Here is a 27,903-nt window from a genome sequence, read left to right as displayed (position 1 = left end):
CTCCCTGCCTCCCATATTAGGACTTGGAAGAGCAGAGCCGATTGATAGCTGCTTCCAGTAGACCCAGTCAGAGCAGTGGAGAGGGACAATTTGTAGTCCTTAGCAGTAGCCAGTCAGAAGACAGTGATTTGGGAGAAGATGGGAAGAAGAAAAGAGAGTCCGAAGCATGAGGTTACTAATATTGTTAAAACTGGAATCTTTGGACATATCTGTGGTGAAATGGCAAAAATTACACAAGAAGAAAAAATAGAGGTGGAGGGTCTGCTTATTATATAGAAGATTTAACAATGTGCTGACCAGATTATACTTTGTTGTTTTTTTTCTTTTAAACATTCATTAACTAACTTTGCCTTTTAATGTAAATATGTACCTTCTTCCATGTGTCATAAAGAAGCATGGTGACATTGCCATGTTTGCTACAGAATTACATCTTCAAGACTTCTCTTAATTATGGAAACTTTTTTCACTTACCTGATTGTGCAGCTGACTGTTTTAAAGCAAAAATTAATCTTCTGATTGGGCTTCAACAGTACACTGAAATATTTTTCTTTAAATTGCTGTACACAGAACATTTTGCGAGGAACAAAAGTGGGCTTTGAACTGACACAATGCTAAGCTGTATCTAAATACTGTTGCAGAGAATTGTTTCTGGTTTGTAAAAAAAAAAAAAAAAAAAAAAAAAAAAATTCTCAGTAACACCAGATAAATGTGCAATAGTTTTAGGTTGATGAGCAAGAGATTTTAATATTTGTTTTATGTTGAATTGGATGGTACTGTGTCCATTTTCTTGTTAATATAACTTAGGACACTTTCTTGGATGATAAAGATTTTACTCCATTTAACATAGATAAGAATTATAAGGATGTATTTGCATCTTGGTGCATGGGGAATTGTGTTAAATCCTTTTACTTTCAGGGGGTATACACACTGTATTCTCATTTTGAAGCGAAAATACTACATTCTCAGTTCTCTGTCATGGAACTGTAGTTAACTGTCCAGTACTTGGGGTTTACTTTATAATAATAAGTATGTTAACATTGTGAAAATGTTGGATTAAACCAGCTGTTTGAAGATCTGCTAAATACCCACATACCTGAGAACCAGTTCACTAGAAAGAGTTTGGGGGGGCGGAAGGTGTTTGGGTCATTGCATGTAAATGTATTTTGCAAAAAATATTTAATAGCAATAGGGTGCAAGCATACAAATCCTACTTTCTACCTAAACTGCGTGAAGACTTTTTCAAAGGTGTCTGCTTACAGCTCTTAACCCTGATCTCCTTACTATTGCATGATGTACATAACTTATTTTGTACTATATCAAAAGTGCTTTGACCTTTTCATCCTGAATAGGAAACCAGTTAATGTAAAAGAATTTATTTATTTTTGCACTGATTACTGTATATAGTGAACTCCAATGAACAGAAGATGCATTTATGTATCAGTGTCAGGGAAAATCTAGTGTAGTACAGTAATGCGAGGCAATGTACTAAACATGAAAATACAGCTGTATCTCTGGGTCACTTTCAACTTATGTATATTTTCCTGTTTACATAAGGCTTTCTACATGTTCTAAATGTCATTTCTTATTCATTATACAATTTACTGTACACAGCCATTCCCATGAATAGCTATCCTCCAATCTAGAAGACTGCCCATTTATTCTTGACAACTTGAAGATCCAAAGGCAGCATATGCAGATTTTTCTCACTGTTCCTGATCTTAGGCTTATAAAAGGCTGGATGGCATCAGGAGTTTTGGACTTTCTATCTCCGTAATTTGGCCTGGCTGCTTACATTTCTGGCTAACTTTGCTCACTTATATTTCTTTCACCAGCATCCCCTTTTTGCAGACGAGGTGACAGCCTACTTCATGCTTATTGCATCTCACAATATGCTGCCCCTACCTGCTTAAAATCCAAGTAAAAATTTCCAAAAACCCATGGGAAGAATATGAAATCGTGTCTTTTCAGTTTCTAGTTCATTAAGTGATCTAGTTATCTCTCTGTGCAGGATTGCTTAGTGAGTTGGCCAATTAAGTGTAACAGCCACCACACTTCATGTGGGAGACAGTACCAACTTGAAGTTTTCTTGATATTCAATTTAAAAATTTCCTTAAAGCTTTATTGCATTATTCTTATTGAAGGGATATTTCAGAGAATTGGGATTGTTTGCTCCCATTGGTATTGGGACTTTCATACTAATCAGTGTGCTTATCTGAACACTACATAGAATTAGTAGTATAGCTTGTTAGAGGGCTATTCTGCCAGTATCCTTTTGCTGGGGTAGTTAATTTCCACCCTACTGACATGGTATTGTAGGGGAGATGCACAGATTGTGTTCAGAATGCTGTGTTCTAACCTAGATAAATATTTTTGAATTACAGATTGACCTTCTTTTAGTTTAGATGTCGACTAAAGCTAGAGACAAATTATTTGCCAAAAAGGAACTGTTGTTGGACTCCCATCTATTTGAAGATTTTGTAATACAGGATTCCCATTAAGTGACTGCACTAATCCTTAAACTTGTCTGCAACCTGGAAAATGGCCACAACTTACCAGTTTGACCAGAATAGGGTTACTATCAGTCTTTAGATAGCAAACTAGATGACAAATAGCATTGAATTGGTATCTCAAGTCTCAAAATTGTAGCACAAACATACAGTCACAGCAGGAAACAAAACAAATAATACAAATTTAGATCCTACAGAATGACTATAATAAATCTCAGGTACCTTACCTGATGTAATTGTCAATGAAATGAGATGGCACCTTGGGCCTAGGAAGAAATATACATCATATTCTTTATATCCTTTTTTGAAGCCTACAGACATCAAATGCATCCACATTAGGTCAAGGCAGCAGCAGAACCTGGAAAATATGCTGTATCAGGGAATGTGGGACCCAGCCTGGAGGAGACTAGGGAGGAGGCCCATGCCTCCAAACCCTTCTGTCCACTCATAACCATGCCGTGTTTACAGGACAGGAGACAGAGCCTGGTGTGATGCCAGCAAGTAGCAGGCAGAATAGGGCGGGTCTTGCTCCATTCAAGGGTTTAGAATTGTTCCAACTCCCAGCAACTTTAAATCATCTATCCCGCTGACTCATGATCTCCCAGTGGGGCCATTGAAAGCCTTGGAAATTAGCCATTTAATTTTTGATTATCAGCACTACCTAAACAGTTTAATTTATTCTCAACTTTTCTGTAAATTAAACAAGTCACTTCAGTCATGATAGTCAATGCCTAATCTTTTTCTACATATTTCACAGAAACCATTTTAGGGGAATGTTTTTTAAGAGTTTCTAAAAACATTTTGGGATTATTTTTTCTTATCCCTTGACTTTTAAGCCAGATGGCTTAGTTATCCTGAGTCTAGCTGTCCATGGCTCACAGGGAGTCATAGATATTTAGACTATTTCATCTCTTGTTAAAGTACCCTAGCATAAATATTAGACTTACTTAAGCCTCGAAAAGCTCTACAAGGAATAAGAGGGAAGAGGGGTGTGTGTGTGTAGGTGTGTAGAATTTATTATGGTATGTAGGTCTTTAAGATGTGACCTGATATTATTGCATCTCTTCCATTTGTTAGTTTCTGCATTAATGTCATGATAAATAGTTGTTTGAGCCCGATTAGTTGAGGAGCGAGGAGCATCTCTTTTCTAGTATCTTAGAATGACTCTTTTGGCTACTAAAAAGAAGCTGAAAACCCATTTCTTGAAGTTAGAGGTACCTTAAGAAAGGAATTGAATGAAGTGGGTGATCCCCAGGAAAAGGGAAGTATTTGAAGTGAATGAAAAGAGGTCTTTAGACTTTTAAAACAGTTTAATTGCCTACAGGGGATTAAAAACAGATGTAAGGTGATGCAGAGAGAGCATTGAAGGAAGTGGAGGCAGCATGAGTAGAGTGCATGCTCTAGGAGATTAGGGGGCTAACGTGAAGAGATGGAGATGAGGCCAGTAGTGAGAGAGGTCAGGAATGCAGTGCTTGAGAGATGGGGGTGCCTGGATCTGTGACCCAGAAATACTTCAAAGCTGAGAGGAGTTTGCCAGTTACCCCTGGTAGAATCACTCAAGCCTCTCAGATATATGGGGCATGTACTGGTAATTTTTTTACAAGACCGTGTATTTCCTGGCTTTCCCTTCATGCATGTCTTCCTTGGCCTCATAGCAACTGGGAGCGGCCATTTTTTCCTCTGAATTATGAATTCTCATGGCGCTGGGCCACGGCAGGGCACTGGTCTCATTTAAGGTATAGCTATGCAGGTGCTAGCCTACTTGACTTAGTTTGAATCTAGCTAGCATGAGTACAGTAGCAGTGAAAACAGCATGGCACGCGTGAGCAAGCAGAGTATATACACAAGGTCTGGTGCTGGGCTCGTACTACTTGCACTGAACCCTGCATTGTGCTGCCTTCATTACTACTGTTATCCACGCTACTGGGATTCAAGCTAGTTCAGGTAGACTAGCCTGTGCAGAGCTTTGGCTGTGTAGAGGTAGCCCTACTCTGGCAGTGAGTAAGCAGGTAGGGCTAGGGAGCCTACTGACATGTAGTCTGGAAGAAATCTAAAGTCACTGCTAAGGGAGATGGAAGGATGAAGAACAAGGCCAATGACTAGTAGACAGTGGTTGAAGGATAGATAGCTCTGTGGTATAAAGCAAATTAATAAGGTACCATCCCACTCTCATGAAGGGTAGTATTACCTTCAAGATTTATTGTTACATAGCCTATGTCAAATTAGCTGTTTGGCCGTGTGGAGTGGATTTTACCCAGCAGAATGTTAGTTTCCAAATGTAATTGCTCCTTTCAAACAGTGGTTTCAGGTTAGCTTATGGGAGCTGTAGGAGGTGATTTTTTTTCCATATATAACAGATTTTTGGAACCATATTTTGTGTAAAATTTGCAAGTCAATCATTGGGGAAAAGTGGTTTTGCCAAGATTTTTGTAAATTTTTAATAAATGACAATGATTGAGTGGAGTGCAGAGACTCTAAGTTATACTTTTTTAAAAAATATATAAGCTCCATGTTCTTAAGTTAGCTAATTTGGCATGGCTTTTCCTACATTAATGTTTGGCTATGGTTGGTAGATTGCTATCAAAGTGCATGTTGGAATAAGATTGAAATACTGATTAGAAACTCTTCATTCAGTTTTCACTTCTATTTAAATACTTTACCCTCCCATCTTTCTGCTACTGGGTGAATTATATTCTCTATAGCACCTGAAGTCATGGTCCTACAACATGTGAAACCAGTATGTTTGGCCTTTTAAAAGCTCAGTTACTGAGAAAGAAGAGTTTAAAAATGCCATTTAACACACATACATTGTGGCAACAGCGTTGGTTAGAATTAATAATCTTTTTATTGCTAAATTGTATCCTCATAGTTGTCACCACTTAACTAAAAAATAAGTGGTTAGTATGCTTTGTTGAATGGTGTAGACTTAAATTTTATTCAGGTGAATATCCAGTTTTATTCATCCAAGAGGTAAATCCTGATGCTCACATGTTTCAGGATAATCTAGGTATTGTTGCATACATTCTTCATGTATGTAAGGATGGGCATTTATGGCTATGTAATGCATTGTGTTATACTGTGTGTATATCCCCCTCATAGCCATGAAAAGTTTTTCCTTTGACACTGCCATTCTAATCAAGTTTAAAAGGTCCATGGTGTTGTCCCCTCAGGAACTGATTGCAGTCAGTTAAGATAGACTACATATGCAAATGAGTTTATTACATTATTTCTGGGGTCTGGAAGAGAAAATCAGATGAAACATTGTCAGTAATCATGACTCTGGCATTGACTTCATGTTTTAACGGTAGGAATTAGCTGATTTTTTCCTTTTCTGAAATCTAGTCAATTGTGCTCAATTACATGAGTGTAAATTCAGAGTAATTCTACAGATAATTAGAGTCTTCACTGGATTTACTCTGGATATAAGCCCTGTGTGTATGTTTATTTTTATAAATTAGAATTTACAGTTGCATTGGGTTTAAGAAGAAGGTAGAGTTGTTTAATTAGTGATTAATAATCTCATCTCAAACATTAAACGAAACATCTCTCCTGACCTGCAGGTAGTCTATTTTTCACTTTTTTTTGCATAATTTGAAGAGTTGCAGATAGGTTTTAAGGAGTTGTTTGTTTTAATGATTCTGCATCTCACAATACATGCTGTATTCCAACACCCCCTCCCCTAACTTCACCCCCGGAAAAAAAATCTGAAGCATTTGTTATAAGTGAGAATAATAAATCTGTAATGTTTCTTTAATCACAACTCCTACAAGTTAATTCCTTCATAATTCACACACAAACAAGAAGACAGTCATTGCCTGCCTGCATCTTATTCAGCTTTTTTTAAGAGAGAACTTTTTCATGTTTTTAAGTGAATTCAGGAAAGACACATTGTCCATTGTAATAATTGACCCTTCGTCTTTCCTCCCTTGCTCTCTTTCACAGAATCTCTCTTGTTTACTAGAACCCCCAAAGTTTCTTTACAGGCAATAAGGTAATTTTCTTGTGCTTACAGTGATGTATAATTTGGCATGAAAATATTGTCACTATGCCATTGTGCCTGCATTGGTGTTCCATAATGTTTATATGCAAACCTAGGATTTTGTAAAATATAGTCAGGTGATTTTATAATGTGGATTGGTCAAAATCTTACCATAATGTACTGGATTGGTCCTGTTCCAGTGATGTATAAGTAATTTTTCAATGTTTTTAAGAGTCATATATAAAACTTTCCCTGAATATTTGTATTAAAGCAATCATTATCTTAAATGGTTATGCCTAATATCAATTTGATATTTCTGAGTTTAAACCAACTATAGATACTAAATATGTTAGCCAGGGCTTCCGTTAATTTGAGTTCACTAATAAGTTCAAAGTTGGCTTTGTACAATAATCTTTATTTGCATTAGACTTACGTTAAAAAATCTGGTCTTTTTTCTAATGCTTGCTTAAAAAAAAAAATTAGCACATTACTAATATGGTTTTGTTCTTTTTCCACTAAATACACAATTTCAGAAATAGCTAAAGCCCAATGTTGTCAAAACGTATTTTGATTCTGTCAGTAATTCAGGAATGTTACCCAGATATAGTCAGTGAAACACTTTATTATATGTAATAAAAACAAAACGGAGGGGAATTATTCTGATTTATTCTTGGAACTATCAAAGACTGAACAGTAAAGGAAAACATTCTTGTGCATTAAAACAGTCAACTAATGTAACATCTTGTTTGTTTTGTCACATGCGTACATAGCACTTTCTAAAGAACTGCGGTTATGTTAATGAACAGAATTGATGGGTACAGAAGTTTTACCAGCACAACCTGATAATGTCAGACCCATTAATACAGCTACTAATGTATATTTCCCACCTGCTTATTAGTTTTGTTCAGTGCTTTAGTAGGCACCCTGTAAAAAGCACTGAGTCATAAGAAACTAGTCCAATCTGTATTTTATAAAGTTTATAGATTTTTCTGAGGGGGAAATGGACTTTCGAATTATGTAACTGAAGTGATACAGATGCATGTATAAATAAAATCTATACTTACCTAAATATAAACTTGATTATGAAAAAATAAATACTATTAATGCTTGTCATGTTTATTGAACTGCTAATTTTTATATATCTGTTTCTTCTGCAGTATTTTGCACACTTGAAACTGTTCTTAGCTTTGAGAAATGTAAGGGTTTGTAAATGTTTAGCTATGTACTGCATGTATTGTAGTGCAAATTCATAATTAATACATAATTATATACAAAGCATTATTCAGTGCATAGTGGCATTGCCTTTTCCTCCCATGCAGCAGTGACTGATCTTATGACAGTATCCAATAATGTGCCCTTTTGAAATGTTCAAGTCCCATGAGGGAAAGGGTCTCCATTTTATCACCCACTGGGTGGGAAATTGAGGGAGCTGGTCCAAAATATACTGCAAATATCTGTGGACATCCTTGTAACTTTTAAGAGGAAAAAATAAGATTGCTCTAGGTCATGTTATATGTAGACCAACACTTAATATGGTGACAGGACATTTAAATTCCAAGAATGAGATGTGGAACTACCCAATCTAACAAGAAAGCAGATATCTAATAAAAAACAAATGCTGAATGTTTCACTACATACTAGCATGCTGTTTATAACAAGAATTCTATGGCTGTTAACCCCATTTCACTGCATAAAATTGTGGACTGGCTAATTGGATGAAATAACAAACCTTAAGTCAAAAGCTTGTCAAACACCTTGATCTTCCTTCCAGTTCTTCCTGGGTAGGAACGGGGAAAAGCCCCTGCATCTCCCTGATGCTAGTCAGAAACTGAAATACCCCAATGTAGGTTGTTAGGACAAGCAGAAGCAGGATGTAGAAGTATAAAAAGAGTTGCAGCCCAAAGAAGTTTGGGGAAGAATTTGAACTCCTGGTTACAATCTGACCCACCTATCTTGAAGGACACTTCCCATTCCATATGTTGTTTGAAAATGCTGACCTAAACATTGATGCTAGATAACTCAAATATTATTACCTGGATGCTTTTTCTGCTATGAGGGCTACGTGTTGGGTTTCCAATACTTACTCTGTACTCTACTTTTTTTATTTGTATCCAGAAATTTTTTCAGCAAAGTGATTTGTTGGTTTTTAGAAGTTAAAATTGCAGTAGAGCAAAAGAATTGCATGCAATACAGTCTTTGTCCACTTGCATACTCTCCAAAAGATAGGCCTATGCAGTTGGGTTAGTGGGTTCCTATCCAGTTTCCTTGTCCATAAAGATCATATTCTTTGTACAGTATATATTCTTTCAAACGAGTGGGTAGTGGAAGGAATGTCATGAAGACAGGACAACGCAGACGCAAATGACCCATGCATTTCCGAATCTTCAGACGACAAAGATGTTTCAAAGAACGTGGATTTGCTTTAAAAAAAAAAAAGAGAGAGAGACTGACTTTGTCTGTTACCAATCAAACAAGAAACAGCTTCACTTTTGCATGACAGCCCCAAGAAACTTTTGAGAAACTTTGGTCCAGATTTTGATTCCCTAACACTTGTTGCATAGTATGTTAATTTTGAACACACATTAAAATCATGGGTGCTTCCTAGAAGTAAGCAGCTACCCAACATGTGTGAAAGTATCAAGATCTGGCCTTTTGTAAGTGACCACCAAATACATCAGAGTAACATTTGAAAGTGTAATCAACTGAGCCATTAGCCTAGTTTTTGTGAATCGAAACTTGAAACACAAATTAACTGAAGTTTGAAGAAAAAGTTTGGCAGAGGGTAATTTATGCCTCAAGCATAAAGGGGTTGTCTGTTGCCTCGTTAAGGCATAGAGGCAGGAGAGTAATAAGACTACGATGAGGGGTTAGGGTGTTTTAACTTACCTATTACACAGCCGTCATCCTTGTCCCTTTATTTTTTTTAACTGCACGTGCAGTTACTAGGAGGGGAAATGATAGGGCCAGAGGAGCTAACAGCTCTATGTGACTAAAGTAAAATAATCTAATGGGAAAGAAACAGGCAACTTATATACTAGATAAAGTATTACTTTATATAAAGACCTGAGTTTATTGCAGCAGTGATAGTGTAGGAGAGCTTTTAGTCCTGAGCAACATAAAACGAAGTATAAGTATATATTTCTGTGGACTCAATGTGTATGCATGCAATTAAGTTATAGGAGGTATATCCTACTGCTGCTTTGTAATTAGGGAACTCCCAAACCACCCAACATGATACACGTTCTTACAGATTTGATTTAGTAACATTTTTATTGCAAACACTCCCAAAGCCTACTGTATTTGGAAATTTTACTTTAGTCTGAAGTTTAATTGATTTTTGTTATAAGAATGGGCAGGACAAGGCAATGCTGGCTCAGATTCTCCAAGGTAAGTAGGTGCCTAACTCCTATTGAATCAATAAAAGTTAGGCACCTAAATACCTTTGAGGATCTGGTTTGATGATGCCAAGATGATATAGCAAATAAGCAAGCCAAAAAGTGGTGTCATCTAGAGTTTTGGAATATCCAAAACTCTAAACACCTGACACTTACTCAAAATGGAATTGATTTCTGGCCATAGTGTCTGTTCCTTGAGAACTGCTTTCAGCTTACAGCAGATGCTAACATGATCAACATAATCTAGCATCACTCGCACTACTTTCCCAGCTACGTGCTTCAGCCATGACAGCGTTATCACTTCACAGAACTAAGAGAGGAAAAAACAGCATATTTAAGAGAATAGCATTCAAAATTTCTGTGACTCATTTCCCCTTTTCAGATTCCTCTGCAGGACATAATTAAATTCCCAAAGAAAAGCCAGGAGTGGGGGAGTGCTGTATCACTCAGAGGTTGGACTGGTTGCAGGGCCGGCTCCAGACCCCAGCGCGCCAAGCGCGCGCTTGGGGCGGCATGACTGCGGATGCTCCACCGGAGCCGCGGGACCAGCGAACTCTGCAGCTGCAGGAGGTCCACTGGAGCCGCGGGACCAGCGGACCCTCTGCAGTCATGCCTGCGGGTGGTCTGCTGGTCCTGCGGCTCCGGTGCACCTCCCGCAGGCATGACTGCTTGGGGCGGCCAAATTCCTAGAGCCGCCCCTGAGTGGTTGTAATAAGCGTCACATAAGTCTTCAAACAGAATGTGAAAAACTGATGGCTAGTTGCTTTCAGTTTCACCTAGCTTAAAGCCATTGTGAAAGTTACATGGAAGTGAACATTCAACCAGCAGGTTTAAAATGTGCACATCAGTGCATTCATTTGTTACAATACAATAAGGAAAAGGGTTTAGACCCACATGTGCATGTGTGGTAACTGTGCACCCACACTTGTAGGTGTGAGATGTTACATTTGTATTATACTGAAAATGTAAAGATGAGCTGTGAAGCAAGAAAAAAAAATTGTTTTAGTCCTTTACAATTCATACAGATTGCCTCAAATATGTGGTTTTTTTAACGTGAATATCAAAAACTGCCAGTTCACGGTTTGTTCTCTTTGCTAGAGGCCTTCTTTGGCATGATTGTTGCAAGGCCTGAATTGTAATGTCACATAAAGCAGTTACCTGTGCTGCAGGTCTTCCTAAATCATAACATGTTTGGACAGAGGAAGAGTTATTGGATGAGTGGCAGCTCAGGCTATAGCTTTGTGGCATTCCATTTCAAATGATGATATTGTTTTTTCTAAAGTCTCCCAGCAAAGAAAGCCCTAATACTTCTAGTATAAAACAAACTATAAAGGGCAAAAAGAAAACTTGTACAGTTACTAGAATTCTTCTAGCTGTATGGTCCCTATCTGTATTCCATCCTGGGTGTGCATGCGCTCCATGTGCCTGAAACCAAAAGATTCTTGCCAGAAGTGTCTGTTGATCCATTCCCGTATCCCTCTCCTCTTTGTGCTCGGAAATGAGAGCATATGGAGTGGTGTGGACTGACTGCCTCTCCACTTGCCTTTTTACTACAAATGGCCCTAACATAAGGATCTACAGCAGAGGGGAAGGAGGCCAGGTAGTGGAATAGACTACACATCTTGACTAACTCAAAAAACTGTGAGCAAATAACCTTTCTTTTTTCTCCAAGTGCTGGCCCGTATATGTATTCCATATATGTATATGTGTATACACAGTCCCTATGTGTATTCCACTGTGGGTGACTCACAAGCAGTATTCATTGAGGAGGAGGATGCAAGGACCCTTGCTTACCACCGATTGGAGGACTGCCCTGTTGAAGGAGCCATCAGCTGTAGCAGTTTGCATCATGGCATAATGAGCTCCTGAAGGAGTGAACAGAGTCTCACAGAATTCCAGGAGAAGGACTTCTCAAAGTGAAGTTACCAATACAGACTGGACACTAGTCAATTAGGCCATCACACCTTGTGGGGGAGGAATTGCAATTAACTTCTAACAAAGCAGTATGCAGGCCAAAATCCATTTGGAAAGTCTCTGAGAAGAGATTGCTTCCCCTCTCATACATTCCATAAAGGAGATACACAGCCTAGGTCAGTGTTTTTCAAAGTTCAGGTCACGACCCAGCATTGGGTTGCCTTGCTCAGCACCCAGCGACCCTAGCAGCTCTGATCAGCACCACCGACTGGGACGTTAAGAGTGCTGCCCAGCTAATGCAGGCTACTGCCTACGAAAGCAGCCAGCAGCAGGTCCAGTTTCTAGGCAGGGGGGCCACAGGGCTCCGTGTGCTGCCCCTCCTCACATCCGAGCACCGGCTCCGCACTCCCATTGGCCAGGAACCAATGGTGGGGAGGCGATGTCTGTGGGTGAGAGCCGCATGGAGCCACTTGCACGCCTCTACCTAGGAGCTGGACCTGCTGCTGGTCGCTTCTGGGGCGCAGCACGGTCCCCAGTGCCAGGACAGATGGGAAACCTGTCTCTGTACCCTGGCTGCGCTGCTGACCAGGAGCCACCAGAGGTAAGTCTGTGCCCCAATCCTCTGCCTCAGCCCTGAGCCCCCTCCACACCCTGAACCCCTCTTTCCTGGCCCCACCCCACAGCCGTCATCCCTGCACCCCCAGCCCTCTGCCCCAGCCCTGAGCCCCTCCCACACTTCAAACCCCTCATCCCCAGCTCCGTTGGGTTGCAGGCATCAACAATTTTCTTCAACTGGGTCCCCAGAAAAAAAAAGTTTGAAAACCACTGGCCTAGGTGATCTCCTAAAGGATTTAGTCCTTTGCAGGTAGAATGCCAAAGCTTGATGGACAGCCAGAGAATCAAATTTTCCATCCTTACTGGTGGCATTTGGCTAGGGGACGAAAATGAGCAACTGAGCAATCTGCTTTAGATGAAATGCCGAGGTTACTTTGGGGGTGAATTTTGGGCATAATCTCAGGGCAGATCAGCCATAAGGGCTCCCCGTTTACCTTCTTTTCTAGATGAGGCGATGGCAACTAGAAAGGCAACCTTCATTGATAGGTGGCCTAAGGAGAATGAAGGTAAGTGTTCAAACAGAGCCTTTGTTACTGCTGATAGGGCTACACTTAGGACTACCATACTGAGGTAGTTTCATTCGTGGAAGACAGGTTCTGACGATCTTTTAGAACGCCTACTGTAACAAGATGGGCGAAAGGTGCGCTGACTTCTGCTAAGTGCAAGTGCAGGGAGTGAAGATATAATCCTGAAGTTTTTAAGGAGAGAAGGTAGTCCAAAATGGCAGGGATTATCATCTTGATAACTCTCGGGGGTTATCAGGCAGCGTTGGCACCAGATGGAAAATATTTCCCACTTTGCTCTGTAGCACTTCCCTGTGGAATCCGAAGGATGGATTGTACTGCCTCCAAACATGCCTTTTCTAGGTTTGTCATCCATTCAAATACCAGGCTATTAGGTGGAAGGATGCTGGCTTGGGATGTTTGAGATTGTCTCTGTCCTGGGGCTACAGGTCCAGGAAGACTTGGATACAAATGGGCATGCTGGCATCTGGAGAATGCTGGCAAGCCAGAATTGTCTTGGCCACTTGGGAGAAAGCAATAGCACCAATGCTCCCTCTTACTTGATATTCCTCAGAACTCAAGGTAAGAAGGGAATGGGTGGGAAGGCATATGTCAGTGGGCCCAAACACTGAACTAGAAATACGTCCTCTCTGGAGCAGTAGGTTAGACATTTCCTGTTTTTCTCAGATGCAAAAAGGTTCCAAGATAAGGAACCCCACTGCTGAAATATGTTCTGTACTACCAACTCATGTAGCTCCCATTCATAATCCCTAGAGAAATGCCTGCTGAGACTGTCTGCTAACATGCTGTATACCCCTGGGAGGTGCACTGCTGAGAGGGTGATCTCGTGGCAGATACACCTGTTCTACAGAATGACTGTTTCTATGCAAAGAGCAGTGAACCTTGCTCCCCCTTGTTGATGTAGTACTCTGTTGTGAGGTGTGACTTGGATATGCAAGGTCTGAATGAAGGGTAGGAAATAGTGGCAGGCTGGCTGTAACCATGAGGTAGGTATGCTTTAGCACTGATAAAGTTCAGGGTCGCCCCAATAAAGTCTATAGTCTGTGAGGTGGGAATTAAAATGGATGTTTCTATTTTTACTTGAAGCCCCAATTAGTGCAGGAAACTGAGGAGAGATATGGTTGCCATCTGTACCACTTGATGAGAGTAACCAATCATTGACGTAGGGGAACACTGATGAGTCCTGGTGGCAGAGACGGGCTGCCACTACCAATAGCCTCTTTGCGAATACCCTTGGCACTGTTGTGAGGCCAAAGAGGAGCAGCACTCTGTATTGGTAATGGTCCGGGCCCATGGTGAATCTCAGGATCTCCTGCGCACAGAGCGATGTCTATGTATAAATAAGCATCTTTTGAATCAAGATGTGTGAATTATATCAAGCCAATTGCCCTTGTTCGGTGAAGGAACTATGGAGGCAGCATAAATATCCACCCTGAACCTCCCGCAACAGATGAAAATGTTCAACTGTTTGATACCCAGAATGGGTCTCAAACCTCCTCTCTTCTTGGGAATGATTTTGAATAAAATTATTTCCCCCTGTGCTGGAGAGGAACTGGTTCTATGGGCCTTATTATGTTCCAGTTTGCAGATCATACTGGTGAGTGGCTCTGTTTCATGCATGCCCTGGGCTAATGGTGTAGGGATCTCCCTTGTCAGAATCAGTTCCAAAAGAATCAGGGATTCTGGGTCCACCATGTAGAGATATTGCCCCTGAGCACATTGCTATCTATCCCCTGATGCAAGAGAGTGGACGGGGCTTCTTTCTTTCCATGGCACCAGTGGTATCAGTCTCATTGCAGACTTTGGTTCTGGCAACTCCTTTTCACAGTGCATCAGTAGCATCAGTGTACGAGGCATCCACTGTTGTTTTTCCCTAGTCGGTGCCAGGGATGGTCCTGCTCCTACAGTTAGCATCTGTTTTGGGGTGTTTTTGCCCTTCAGAGCCAGGGGAATGGTACTGTGCTTCTTGTGAGCAGCTCAGATTTCCATACTGAGGCACAGAAGGTCACCCAACTTGGAGGGTGTCAGAGAAGAGGCCTTCACATTTCTCAGCAAGTGTTTACTACCCTCTTCATGTCCCTCTTTAGAAGAGTCTTTTAATTTACTCCTATCAGTCCTAAAGCGGGAGACCACCATACTTGGAAGGCACTTCTTGGTTCCTCTGCCCAAAGTACAGGGGGATAGGCCAGGATCACACTGGGGCCTCATAGCATGATGCATTAGGAATCTTCAAAGTCTATACTCATGAGCTTGACAGGTTTGGCTATGAAAGGATCAGCAAACGCTGTACTTCAAAGGGATGTGGGCTTCCCTGAGGCAGTAGAGACACTTGAGGTGGTCATCACTGACTGGAAAGGCCTGAGGGCAAGATGCACAGTTTTTGAATCTTGGGATCCTGAGCATACTATGGAGGAAGGAGTGGTTTGAATAGGGAGAGGACCCCCTAAACCCTGAACCGCTAAGGGCTTGTCTACACAGAGACACTCAGGAAAGATCATCTGAATCAACTAAAGGTGTGAATTACAGGTGGACTAAATTGCATTAAACCCCTATATAGACACTCCTATTTAGAATTCAAGTGGCCTTAATTCGTTTTAGCTTAATTCACTTCCAAAGTGAATTTGGGACTTGTTTACATGAACAATTTGTTCATGACAAATGGGGGTTTGAATCTACCTTGCATTAGTTTGCTGCAGACTAAGAGTATGTCTTCACTACCAACCTTAAAGCGCTGCTGCAGCAGTGCTTTAATGTGGCTGTGTAGTTGCTCTCCCAGCGCTGTAAAAAAACCACCCGCCCAAGGGGAGTAGCTACCAGCGCTGGGAACGCGACTCCCAGCGCTGGTGCACTTTCTACTCTGCCACTTAACAGCATTGAAACTTGCATCGTTCAGGGGTGTGTTTTTTCACACCCTTGAGCGAGAAAGTTTCAGCGCTGTAAAATGGCAGTGTAGGCAAGGCCTAACTGTTCATGTGGACCTTGCTGATGTGCATTAACAGTCTGCCAGTTCACTTTAATCTAGGCCTCTTTGAAATGGACTAGATTAAAGCAAGCTAGCAAACTGTTAATGAGCATCAGCAGAATCTACACGGACAGTTAGTCTGCAGCAGGCTAGTATGGGGTAGAGTCACACCTCACGTTTGCCACAAACTAAATGTTCATTGTAGAAAAACCCAAAGCTAAAATGAAATAAGGCCACTTTAATTCTGAGTGAGAATCTCCACACAGGGGCAGGGGCGGCTCAATCCATTTCGCCGCCCCAAGCACGGTGGCGCGCCACGGGGGGCACTCTGCCGGTCGCCGGTCCCGTGGCTCCAGTGGACCTCCCGCAGACGTGCCTGTGGAGGGTCGCTGGTCCCATGGCTCCACTGAAGCCGCGGGACCAGCGGACCCTCCGCAGGCACGTCTGAGGGAGGTCCACCGGAGCCGCCTGCCGCCCTCCCAGCGACCGGCAGAGCGCCCCCCGCGGCATGCCGCCCCAAGCACGCACTTGGCGTGCTGGAGCCTGGAACCGCCCCTGCACAGGGGTTTAGTGCAGTTTAATTAACCCACTTTTAATTCATACCTTTAGTTCATTCAGATTAACTTTTGAAGTGTCCTTGTGGTAGACAATTCCTAAAACTACATTAAGTATAAAAACTAATACCTATTTGCAGATCATTACATCTAGAAGCAGAAGAGTGCTAACTAATGCTACAGCTAGCAAAGGAGTTCTGCCTCAGGCCATGAGCTGCAGGAATCAACTGAAAAGGCAGTCCATCCGCACCACCCCCTTATGCCCTTCGTTTGGAGCATGAGAAGAAGGGAGCAGACACAGACAACACTGCTAGCAAGAATCTTCTGGCCTCAAGCACCTGGAGCGTGTGCACAGCCCCCGTGGAATATACACAGAGACCATCACTCAAAGAAGAATATATTTTCTTTGCAATTCATGTTTAAAATAGACTTTTCTGCATACATTTGTTTTTAATCTGCATATTGGATCATCAGGTGTGAACTATATTCTTGTCTGCTCTATACTGTCAGTTCCTGGATAAAAGCTGTTTTTATGGTAGTCAGACCGGCATTCACTTATACAGTTCACATAATTCACATTGTCTGGACTTTGATCTTTTGAAACTATTTTATTGTAATAATTTGTTATCATAAACAAGGCATCACATTCAAATTTACTACCACAACTTGTCTTCAGAACTCTGTCTACTACTTCCTTTATACATAAAGTCTGTATAGTACTTTAATCCCAAACATGCTATATTAGCAAACTATATTTCATTACAATACATCAGTAACAAGTACATTTATTTAATTTCTAGAAGAATAGTGGCAGCAAAACAGTGACATAAAATTCCTAGGGAAGTACTTACCATGTTGTCTTTGATAACAGAAGGAGTCCATCCTTCAAAGGCATATGGGGAATGAATGTTGTCTCCATGAAGACAATCAAAGCAGCGGTACACATCATACCCATAATTCAGCAACATTCTTAACATGATTTCATCTGTTAGAGAATACTGCAGAGCTGAGGGGAAATGCGTCGTATTCACTCTGCAGAAGTAATTTACATTGGCCCCATGCTGAAGCAGTAGATTGATTAGCTCATAGTTGCCCATTCTCAAGGCTAGCTGGAGGCACTTAATGGGGTCTTGATTTGGCAGGGCTCCAGCATCCAGAAGCAGCTGTGTTGAGCAAATATCCCCATTTGAGACAGCAAAATATAAAGCTGATTTCCTCTGATCATCGTAGCCTTTGCGAACCCTCTCATGCAACATGAAATTGGCATCAAACCCAGATTTGAGGAGAAACTCAAGGCACTGAGGATGTGCTCCTGCTGCTGCTGAGTGAACTGGACTTATCCCACTCTCCTTAATGGAAGCATAATCAGTAACTGAAGCTAGCTGCTTTAAAGCTCTGGAGAAAGAAAAAAGAAGGAATATAGATCTATATATTCTCTAGTGCCAACCTTTGAACTTCTCTGTGCTGCAGTCTTTGTTACACACATCTTAGCTGGGTTACAGAATTTTGTTCTGTTTTGCTTACAGTGTTGTTCATTTACTACCGAATGAGTCCCTGGCATACTACACAACTGCACTGGCCTTAACCTCTGACAATTACATGATAACCCGCCATCAAGCCTACAGATTTCCAAACCACTGGACTAAGCATCAGATATTATGTCTTTCCCTTTTGTCTTTCGGGAACATTCCATTTCCCATTTTTTAGCTAATAACATCATGACCCCTTAGAGAAGAAATTCCCCATCCCATCAGTTTGGAGAAGTCTGTAGAGAGCACTCACTCTTCTGTAACCTACAGAAAGTGGGAGAGCCCCTGTTTTGTTGACCACAATGCAGTGTTACTAGTAGCTAAAAGCTGTGGCCTGGGACCTAAGACATCAAGTTCTATTCCTGACGTGGGCACTGAATAGTTGTATGACTGTAAGAACCCAACACTTCCAGTGCCTCTGTTTCCCAGTCTGTAAAATGAAGGTGATCCTTATTCCACAGGTATGTGTGACAGTTTAATGTGTTTAAAGCACCAAGTGCAATTGTTTTTAAATCTGGTCCTGCTCTCTGCAGGTATATCAGGAGAGGATGTGGAACAGCTCTGGCCTAACTCACCTGACCATCCAGTTAGAGCACAATATGAGCAGGGACAGAGTACGAAATCTCACACTTTGACAGGATGTAAGATTCCCCTAGGCAGTAGAGGTAACTCGCCTGCAGATTGCTAACTGGGAAGACAGGAGGCCAGAGAAGGCAAGGCTTGAAGCCTGAGACCTTGGGCATAAGTGCCCCGAACACTGGGGGAATAAAAATGGTAGGGGTGTGAACCTGATATCCACTAACTAACTATAACTTAAGAATCTACTAACTAATCAGTAAAACCCAATACAACTATTTACAGAGAATGGATTGATGAAGCTAGAAGGCTGTGGACATAAGAGGGCTCCGCTCCAGAGTGTGAGCAGTAGGAAAGGAACTGGAGTGGTGGTTGTTTCTGTGTCACTCCTTATGCCCTCAGTTCACAGCACAAGGTGGCACAGGTACGGACCAAATGGACATTGAGATTGAAGCATTTCCAGTCATGCTGCACAGAGCACATGTGCACCCACAGTGACTACGCATAGGGACCAGCACTCAAAGAACAACAAATTTTTTTATGAAGGAAGCAGGAGGAGATGTAAGGGGTTAAATGTTTCCCCCAAAACAAAGCGAGTGAAGAGCCTGTCTGGACTGTCCTGACACATTCAGGCACTGAAGACTCATGCTTATAAGGCAAAGGGAGACACCCCCCCCCCCCCACAAAAGCAGTGTATTTAACTGCCTTTTTTTGTATAAACTTTAAATGTACATATTTTGCAGAACCTATTCGTCATTACTCATTCTTATTTTTCAACTATTTATTTCATTTCAACTCACAGAAAGTGTCCCCTGTATGCAGCTCTGTGGATAGGCAAGTGACCTGTGTGTTTTGGCACATTGGCATCAGCTCCATATTCTAGTAAAAGAGAGAGCGAATCTGGATTTCCTCCTCCAACAGCTTCAAATAATATGGAAGCACAATCAGCTGCCTGTGAAAGGACATCAGCACCTAGGGGAAGAAGGAACAAGGGTTTTCATAGCAGCTTCTGTAAATATCCAGTAACAATTAGTATTTCTAACTCCCCAATTGCCTCAGAACTGTGATTTCTACTCTTCATGAAACATAAATGTTAGAGCAATAGCCAGTGTTTTCGCTCACTGTAAATCCTTTGAGGTAGCATCCTTGATTTCCTATGTGTTTGTACATTGCCTAGTGCAGTAAGGCCCCAATCTCTTTGGGCATTATTGTACTATAAATCTTCATCATAATGAAACACCATAATTAGAAGATTGCATTGCATGTTAATCTGTTGCATGAGTAGTTGTTTTTTGGACTAAATACAGTGCAATTAATTCAGCAGAGAACAAATATATGTAAGGGTAAATTTAAAATGTATAAAGTAACAGAACAGAGACCTGAAAAGGAGTGAGATACATTTCATTACAACAGAAAGACATGGAAGCTATAAACGGAAAAAGGCTCACTTACCAAATATTATTTTTTGAATATATTGCCACTGCAATGGAAATATTGGGGAGGGGGACTTATGTATGCTTCCACTCGCCCTCCCCCACGTTATTTTGTACGAGTGAGAGTGAGACCTGGCTCGCATGGAGATCGGGGGCAGTGGCAAGACCAAGATTCAGAGGAAGAGCTGGAGTGACTGTTGCAGTGCAGGAGATCAGGCCTGCTGCTGCGGAGCCGGTAGGAACAGCTCGTCTCTCCTCACCTTCCAGCCACTGCAGGTCCCAGCAGAGGCACCCGGCCCAGGGCCACATGTGCCAGGGTGGGCTGGGAGACAGGGCACCAGCGCATAGGCCGGGACAGAGAGGGTGTTCAGTGCACAGGGCATCAGGAACTGCAAAGATGCCTTTTACGGTTTGGAACTGATCCCTCACCCCTCCACCCTCATCACTGAGTCTCAGTAGGTCCCCTTGCTCCCCCTCATTCACAGAGAGCTTCGCTGGCCTCTTCCCCCCACAACTCCCTGCCTCTGCAGATCCACACTGTGATCGTGTGTGCCCTGTCACATGCTGATGGAATCCATTTCAAGACAATTTGAGTGTGGGGGACTGCATGCGTCCCCCTTTATTACAGAACAGAGGGGGATAAAATCCTCCACTCCAAAGTGTCTCACTCCCTTCCAGAGATGGCTTGTCTACATGAGTAAATACTATTTGATTTAAGCATGATTGGAAATGCTTTCATTAGCTGACACAAAGCTGACCACAAAACTTTGTGGTCGGTATATACCAGGGAATGGCGAACGGCGGCCAGTGGCAGCTGCCATCGGCCGAAGCTGCGGATGCTGCAGGTAAACAAACCGCCCCGGCCTGCCAGCAGATTTTCCTGCTGGGCCGCATGCCAAAGGTTGCCGATCCCTGGTATATACAAACACAAATCATATGTCAGTGAGTAATGGTTAAACCTCTGTCGTAGTGGTTCAGTTTAAATACTACAACATATTCTCAAGTAGACAAAGCCAGAGACAGGCTTTTACACTGTAGATCTGCAGAAACAACATTATGAAGGAGAAACAAAAGTTACTGTCTTAACAACAAAATCTTGGTGTTTAAAGTGACAAGGTGGGTGAAGTAATATCTTTTATTGGACCAATTTCTGTTGGTGAGAGAGAGAAGCTGTTGAGCTTACAAAGAGCTCTTCTTCAGGTCTGGGAAAGGTAGTCAGAGTGCTACAGCTAAATACAAGACGGAACAGATTGTTTAGTATAAATATTGCCAGGGACCATTCAAAGTGAAGTGGCCATTAACATGACATTTACTTTTTTTTTCATGGCAAAGTTAATGGCAATCAAGAGGAAAAGGAAATGCAATTATCTTCTCTTCCCCCATCTTCAATTTAATAGTGTCTAGGCCACAGTACAGGATGAAGTGTTAGCTGAAGACTGAAAACTCATAATCAACATGCTCTCTGTAACTGTAAACAAAGGCCAGGTAGATTTAGCCTACAGTTCTCTTTGGGAAGGGATATATTTAAAAAATTCCATTGTGCTGTGTTTATGCATTTATGTTTCTTGGTCACAAAACTCCTTTAGTTGGAGATATCCCTTTAGTAACAAATGTTATCTGTGCTATGTGTAAAAGGCATGTCATATGAGGATTAGTTTTTGGACTAAATACAATACAATTAATTCAGCAGAGAACAAATATATGTAAGGGTAAATTTAAAATGTACAAAGTAACAGAACAGAGACCTGAAAAGGAGTGAGATACATTTCATTACAACAGAAAGACATGGAGGCTATAAACTGAAAAAAGACTCACTTACCAAATATTCTAACCACAAAACTTTTGAAAGACTTAAAATGATTTGAAAAGATAATGTAGTATGGATGTCTTAGAAAAATATTGAAATATAGTAGATTATGTAATGATACCAACAATTCTTAACTGCTGTGCTTATCCTGTATTTTGTAAGAGTTAAGTTCTCCAGGTGATTAAAGATGTACTGTAGTCAGGGGCGGCTCCAGGCCCCAGCACGCCAAGCGCGTGCTTGGGGCGGCACGCTGCAGGGGGCGGTCTGCCGGTCGCCGAGAGGGCAGCAGGTGGCTCCGGTGGACCTCCCGCAGATGTGCCTGCAGAGGGTCCGCTGGTCCCGCGGCTTTGGTGGAGCATCCGCAGGCACACCTGCGGGAGGTCCACCGGAGCCACGGGACCAGCGGACCCTCCACAGGCACATCTGCGGGAGGTCCACCGGAGTCACGGGACCGGCGACCAGCAGAGCGCCCCCCGCGGCGTGCCGCCGTGCTTGGGGCGGCGAAATGGCTAGAGCCGCCCCTGACTGTAGTGAGCAAACAAAAACAGGATACTGTGCAGAAAAAGTCATTCCTACGTGCTAACGTGCATTCCCTTGAATATACAAAGTGACTGGTGTAATTCACTCTAAACCACTCTACATAAAACCATCAATTTATATACTAAGTTGTATATATTAATACCTGTCCACTATGTTAGTAGTAAGAATGTCACAAGGCTTCCATTTCCATTCAAAACCTTATTTTGGTATGGTAATATTGTACTAACAGGGGAGCTAGCAATTCTACTTTGCCACTGCACAGACAATTATTCATGCCCTCAATGGGAGGGGGATTAATTTACTCACATTTTGAAATCATGAATTTTCTGCCAACACACCTGGCTATCCAATTTCAACCCCTTGTCTAGTCTAAAGAATAAGAACTCTGTAGGATCTTTCTGGCAACCACCAGATATTAAACCAACATAACAAACTGTTAAAAAATTGTATATAAATTCTCACCTTTTCGCAGTAAAATTTCCATAATTTCTGTATGCCCAATCTGTGCAGCCAGCGCTAGGGGAGTGAGCCCATATGCACTGCGGGGATCAGGATCTGCTCCAGAGCAAAGCAGAAGGTTCACGATATCTTTCCTGCCTAGTCTGGCTGCTTCATGTAAAGCTGTCCTCTTACTGACACCCTGCAAGTTTACATTTGCTCCAAACCTTATCAGCAGGGAGGCAATTTCATATAAATCATGTTTAATTGCTGTAAGATAATAGGTGAAACATCAGCTATTTAAAACATTATTTAACAATATTCTATACACTATTGTTTCTGTTGTGCAACTGCCCAGGAGAGCCTCTACTCTGCTTTTAGCTGTTCTATTTATACACAGAGATATCTAAGAAAGAGAATTAATAGATGGGGAATATTTCCCTCTATCTCTGTGATCTTCTATACCATTAAAAGGCAGAGCAGTGTCATACAGAAGAGAGAGATTAGTGCCCCACAGTTGCCTGCAGCACTTTTACCAAATGATGCAGTATCTGATATGTTACATTCTCCAAATACTACAGGTTAAACAGTGGAGAACATGTAACTCAGGTGGCTGCATTAGAGAGGTGTACACTTCCTTAGCCAAGCATGCAACTGACTCTCTAGTGTAGTTGGCTTTGAAAGCAAGTTTCCCTGTCTATATGACTTATCCACTTGGATTTGGATGTTACAGAATGTTTTTTCTTCACTTTTCTCATTCCTTGGCCCTTGTGCAGGAAAACAACCACTCCAACAATGTGAATTTCTGAGAAATTCATAGCACCCTTTTTAAGGTTCAGACAGCAGGGCACAGGTGCTGGCAGTAGGGGTGCTGGGGTGCAGCAGCACCCCCTGGCTTGAAGTAGTTTCCATCATATACAGGGTTTACAGTTTGGTTCAATGGTTCTTGGGATCACCACTATACAAACTGTTCCAGCACCCCTGCAGCAGGGTCCTTGCTTGTTCGTAGTAGCTAGGATTGAGTCAGAAGAAGGCAACATGAATCCTTTTTGAGAGGAGGACTTGTCTTGTTCCACCCAGACCGCTGAACCCTTGCCATGTAGAGTGCCTCGGGAAGAGGAGGGTCATCTAAACCGCCTTGCTTTTGAGGGAGTCTTTGAGAAAGAAATTCTCCACTTTTTGTTTTCCCTTTTTAAAATTTTACCTCTCACTCTCAACCCCTTTATGGGGGGTAAGAAGCAGTTGCAGGGTCTGCTTTGCATGTGAGAGCTTGGCACCCTGGGCAATCCCCGGCACTGTAGATCCTGCAGAAGTTAGCTTTGTTGTGATTCTGCAAGGGACAGCTCATTGCACATTGGAGCAAGAGTCCACAACATCCCATATGCTGGTGTGGACCTAGAAATTCCCATAGGACTTTGTAGCCTACTCCATTTTTAAACTTTTTACTTAGCTGGCAAAGATATTGACTCCCCACCAACTGGAGACTGAAATAACTGAGTTCTAGTAGCCAACAAGTCCCTAATTTGCAGAAAATCACCTGACATCACCAAATAGCCCTGATGCCGGAAGAGAGGAAGTATCTATTGTTCATCATTAGAAGAAGTGAGGTGGTTAATCTCCAGAGTTATGAGATACTTTCAGACCTCCAAATGGGTAAAAATCTTTCAAAAACAGACTCTCTCACAATACATTAATGCATCATTTTCCAATCCTGGCCAGCCCCCAGAAGTGCAAAAGCAAGCACAAATGAGGGATTCTGAAAAAAAGTTAACTAAACTTTCTTTGAACTTGGAAAAAAAAGGCATGGTTCAAGTTTTGAGGGAAAGATTGTGCAGATTCTTATTTTATCTGAACTGATTCACCATCCCTAATATGTCGTTTAGTTATGGCTCATCTACACTACAATCATACCTGTCTGAGGAAACTTGTTTAATAGTATAGGCAGGTCTTTCTGGTCTTTTGTGGGTGTTAGTCCTTAAAATGGATTGGGATTTAGTTAAAGCACTGATACCAACTGGAAAGAAAAGTAAATGACAAAGTGTACCTCTGTCTTTCTCATGGCCAATGGAAATATGTAAAATTCTGGAAACTGAAAGTTTTACAGACTTTACAGTCAACAACAAAAGATTGCAAGATACAAAACAAATTTTTCATGCAATGAAATAGAATGAATAGAATTTCCCCCCACCATAAAAATTATTTGATTTACCTATAACTAAAGAAGAATCTCCTTCTTCATTCTTAACATTAGGATTGCAGCCATTGAGCAGGAGAAAGTGGACGTTGTCTAAGAAGCATTTGTCTACTGCTACAAAGAGAGGAGTTTCCCCTTTCAGACTGGTCTGCTCCCACACAACGGGATCTGAAGCTGAAAGATACCCAGGAGAACAGCACACATTGGGAATGGAAGTAATCATCAAAACTGACTTAGTAAAACTTTCAAATGAGGAGCACAGAATGCTCTTTACCCTTCAGAGTTATTTCTAGGATGTTCTTGTTTAATTGTGCTGCAGCTTCATGCAAAGGAAGCCAGCCTCGCTGATCAGTTTCCTTAAAAGCTGAACAGTGCCTCATCAACTTCAGCAAGACTGCTTCTTGGCCTGCAGAATCAGAATCATATCACGCTACTTAGCATAAAACAGAAATTTCAAGACAATTGAAATCTTGACTCCACTTACATCAAGGAATATTTGGAGTATAGTGATTTATTGGGCTCATTTTTTCTAGAGGAATCCTCCAAGAGCATTTCAGAAGCTGCATACATCAGACTTATATGCCAATAATCAATGCTTAATTAGGCTTCCTATGCTACAATAATACAAATAGTAAATAAATAGTATAAAAATACAAATAATAAATAAATAGTATAAACATTTGAAATTCAGCTGCCTCTGAAATAGAACATCACAGCTACTGAACAGCTAAAGGAACTCTACACAAGAGTTTGCAACATGAAGTTAATACTTGTCCAACTGAAACTATATATGAATTTTCAGCTATGCAGAATAAATTAAGCTAGAATTTGAGTAACACACAAAAGCTACTTTTACTACCTCTACTCTTGCTAAAAATGCTACGGAATCTTTAAGTGGTCTGGTCTTCAATTTTGCATCTCATCTGAACGATGGAATCTCCAGTAGCATAGTGCCCAAAACATCATTCTGGGTGTTCAGTTCTTAGAAAGTGAGGGGAAGAATGCAACCTACTCAGTCCTTAACAAAACTTCCTACACCAATTAAATTAGACTAGAGTGATGATTTGTGTGTTTGTACTTAACTGTCCGTATTGCTGTGATTATCTTTCCATGTTCTGTGCTCATAACAAACTGGAATCTGCACAAACAGAACAAAATAATTATAATTTATATCAGTTAAAGGAAAAATATGCATGCTATTAAAGTAAAAATAAATAAGTAAATGCTGTAACTATCTGCTGCTTAATAACAGACCAGAATCATTTTGATTTGTCTTGTAAATAGTAGATATTCACACAATTTACTTATTTATTTTACTTACTTATTTTCTATTATTTGCTGTTTCCCAATTTGCACTAGTTACCTATTGTGACTCAACAAAACACATTCACTTTGAAAAGGAAGCTGAATTTCACATTCTCTTGACCACAGTTCCTAATCTTTGTAACAAAACCCAATGATGAAGGATAAGCATAATTAGAACGGAAGTTTTAATATAGAAAAATAGTTTGTACTGCACGTTATCGCTGCATAGAACATGGGGATTTTTCTTTGTTAGCGCCCGTAACAGTATAAACCATAACTCTTAGCTGATATATAATAATTTTCAAAGAGTACAATATAAATACATTCTTCAATTTCAGTTTACATGGATTCACACGTCTTTCCCTCCCAAGAGTTATTTGGAACTTCTAGGTTTGTACAAGCACAAAAATATAAGATTTGTGAACTTTAGTCACCCTTTTGATGAATGTGGTATAAATGTGCACTGAACCCCCCAAACAAGTAAGTTTCAAGTGCTCTCAAATTTCACTTGGGAAAATTTCAAACAGCTCACCTCTGTTATGTGTACATATAAAAGGAGAGGCAGCTTACACATGAACCTCAGTAACATTAAGCAAGCAGTCTACAATGGCAAGCATTATGGTGCAGGGTTACATATAAAAATACTAACATAAATAGACTATTACATAATAATAGCTTGTAACATAGCTCCCAGTTACACTGCCACAACATACTCCACAGCAAAGTATTACCTATCACTCGCTGCAGTATCTGTAACTGTCTCACTTTTATGGATATGCTGCAAGCTTTGTTGAATAACATTCTGGGTGGGGATGTCATCATCAAAGTCTTCATCATTCACATATTTAGAATTAGACATTTTATATCTGTATAACTTGGATCACAAGCAGCTAGGAAAAGAAAGTTCTATATAGGAGGCAGTTTTTTAAATCTTCAGGTTAATTGTGGATTTCCTGAAACACAGAAGCCACAGAGGACTTAGGTACTGAAAGAAATACGAAGAATTGTTACAAATCAGAAACAATCCTCACACCTTGATTTCTCCCCCCCCCCCGCGTACTTTGTTTTAGACACTGCAAAGACAGTCAACTGTTCTCTTCAGAGTAGGAAATATGTTCCAGTACATTGCTTTGTCAAGAGTTCTTTCCCTGCCTCTTACAGAGCAAACATGTAGAACAGCTAGTGTTATGGCACCACCTACCAGAAAGCAAATAAAGAGGAGAGGTTACTCACCAGGTGCAGTAACTGGATTGCTTCAAGATGTGTCCCTCTAAGGGTGCAGCACTTCAGGTGCACAGGCACATGCGCACCTGAAGTGGCGCATCCATAAGAACACTACTAAAAGAAGAACAAAAAACCCTAATTAATACTTGGTATAAATGTCCCCTCACTTCAGTCATTTTGTCTCTTCACTTTAGTGGCACCATAATGCTAGGTACTCTAGAGCAGTGCTCTACAAACCTTTTAGATCACACACTCCTATCAGTAAAAAATTTTTGAGCACGCACCCCCTGCCGCGCCGAAGCAAAAAAAAAAAAAAAAGAAGCCCACTTTGGAGATCACTGGATGTACACTAAGCCCTGATCTACACTACGAGTTTAGGTCACATTTAGTGCACAGCAAGCAAGCGG

The 27,903-nt window shown here is 41.2% G+C and overlaps 2 protein-coding genes across 2 annotated transcripts in view; one reads left to right on the top strand and one right to left on the bottom strand.

Moving 5' to 3' along the window:
* APPL1 (adaptor protein, phosphotyrosine interacting with PH domain and leucine zipper 1) overlaps positions 1 to 7,599 on the top strand; it is a 55,559-nt gene extending 47,960 nt beyond the window's left edge. Inside the window, exon 22 of the mRNA XM_045024055.1 lies at positions 21 to 7,599. Within this exon, the coding sequence (XP_044879990.1) occupies positions 21 to 170 (150 nt within the window). The 3' untranslated portion in view covers positions 171 to 7,599. The remainder of the gene's footprint in view (positions 1 to 20) is intronic.
* Positions 7,600 to 8,423: 824 nt separating this feature from the next.
* On the bottom strand, positions 8,424 to 27,131 carry ASB14 (ankyrin repeat and SOCS box containing 14). The gene is made up of 9 exons (XM_045025361.1): positions 27,004 to 27,131; positions 26,055 to 26,105; positions 25,242 to 25,378; positions 24,983 to 25,141; positions 22,798 to 23,043; positions 19,356 to 19,527; positions 17,302 to 17,845; positions 10,038 to 10,191; positions 8,424 to 8,906 (listed from the first exon to the last, which is right to left on the bottom strand). The coding sequence occupies exons 1-9, from the start codon at positions 27,129 to 27,131 to the stop codon at positions 8,728 to 8,730; spliced, it is 1,770 nt and encodes a 589-aa protein (XP_044881296.1). The 3' UTR covers positions 8,424 to 8,727.
* Positions 27,132 to 27,903: the final 772 nt, after the last annotated feature.

Source organism: Mauremys mutica, chromosome 7 (genome assembly GCF_020497125.1).
Source record: "Mauremys mutica isolate MM-2020 ecotype Southern chromosome 7, ASM2049712v1, whole genome shotgun sequence".
Lineage (NCBI taxonomy): Eukaryota > Metazoa > Chordata > Testudines > Geoemydidae > Mauremys > Mauremys mutica.
This window is presented reverse-complemented; position numbering and strand designations above follow the sequence as displayed.

Bases quoted from the DNA above. Each gene is read 5' to 3' on its own strand.
- ASB14 (XM_045025361.1), bottom strand. From the start codon at position 27,131: ATGTCTAATTCTAAATATGTGAATGATGAAGACTTTGATGATGACATC. The intron at 25,379-26,054 runs GACAGTTAAGTA...TGATTCTGATTC, and splicing joins AAGATAATCACAGCAATACG to TGCAGGCCAAGAAGCAGTCT. The intron at 10,192-17,301 runs GTAAGTACTTCC...TTCCTCTCTTAG, and splicing joins CTGTTATCAAAGACAACATG to TTCTGTGAAGTGATAACGCT.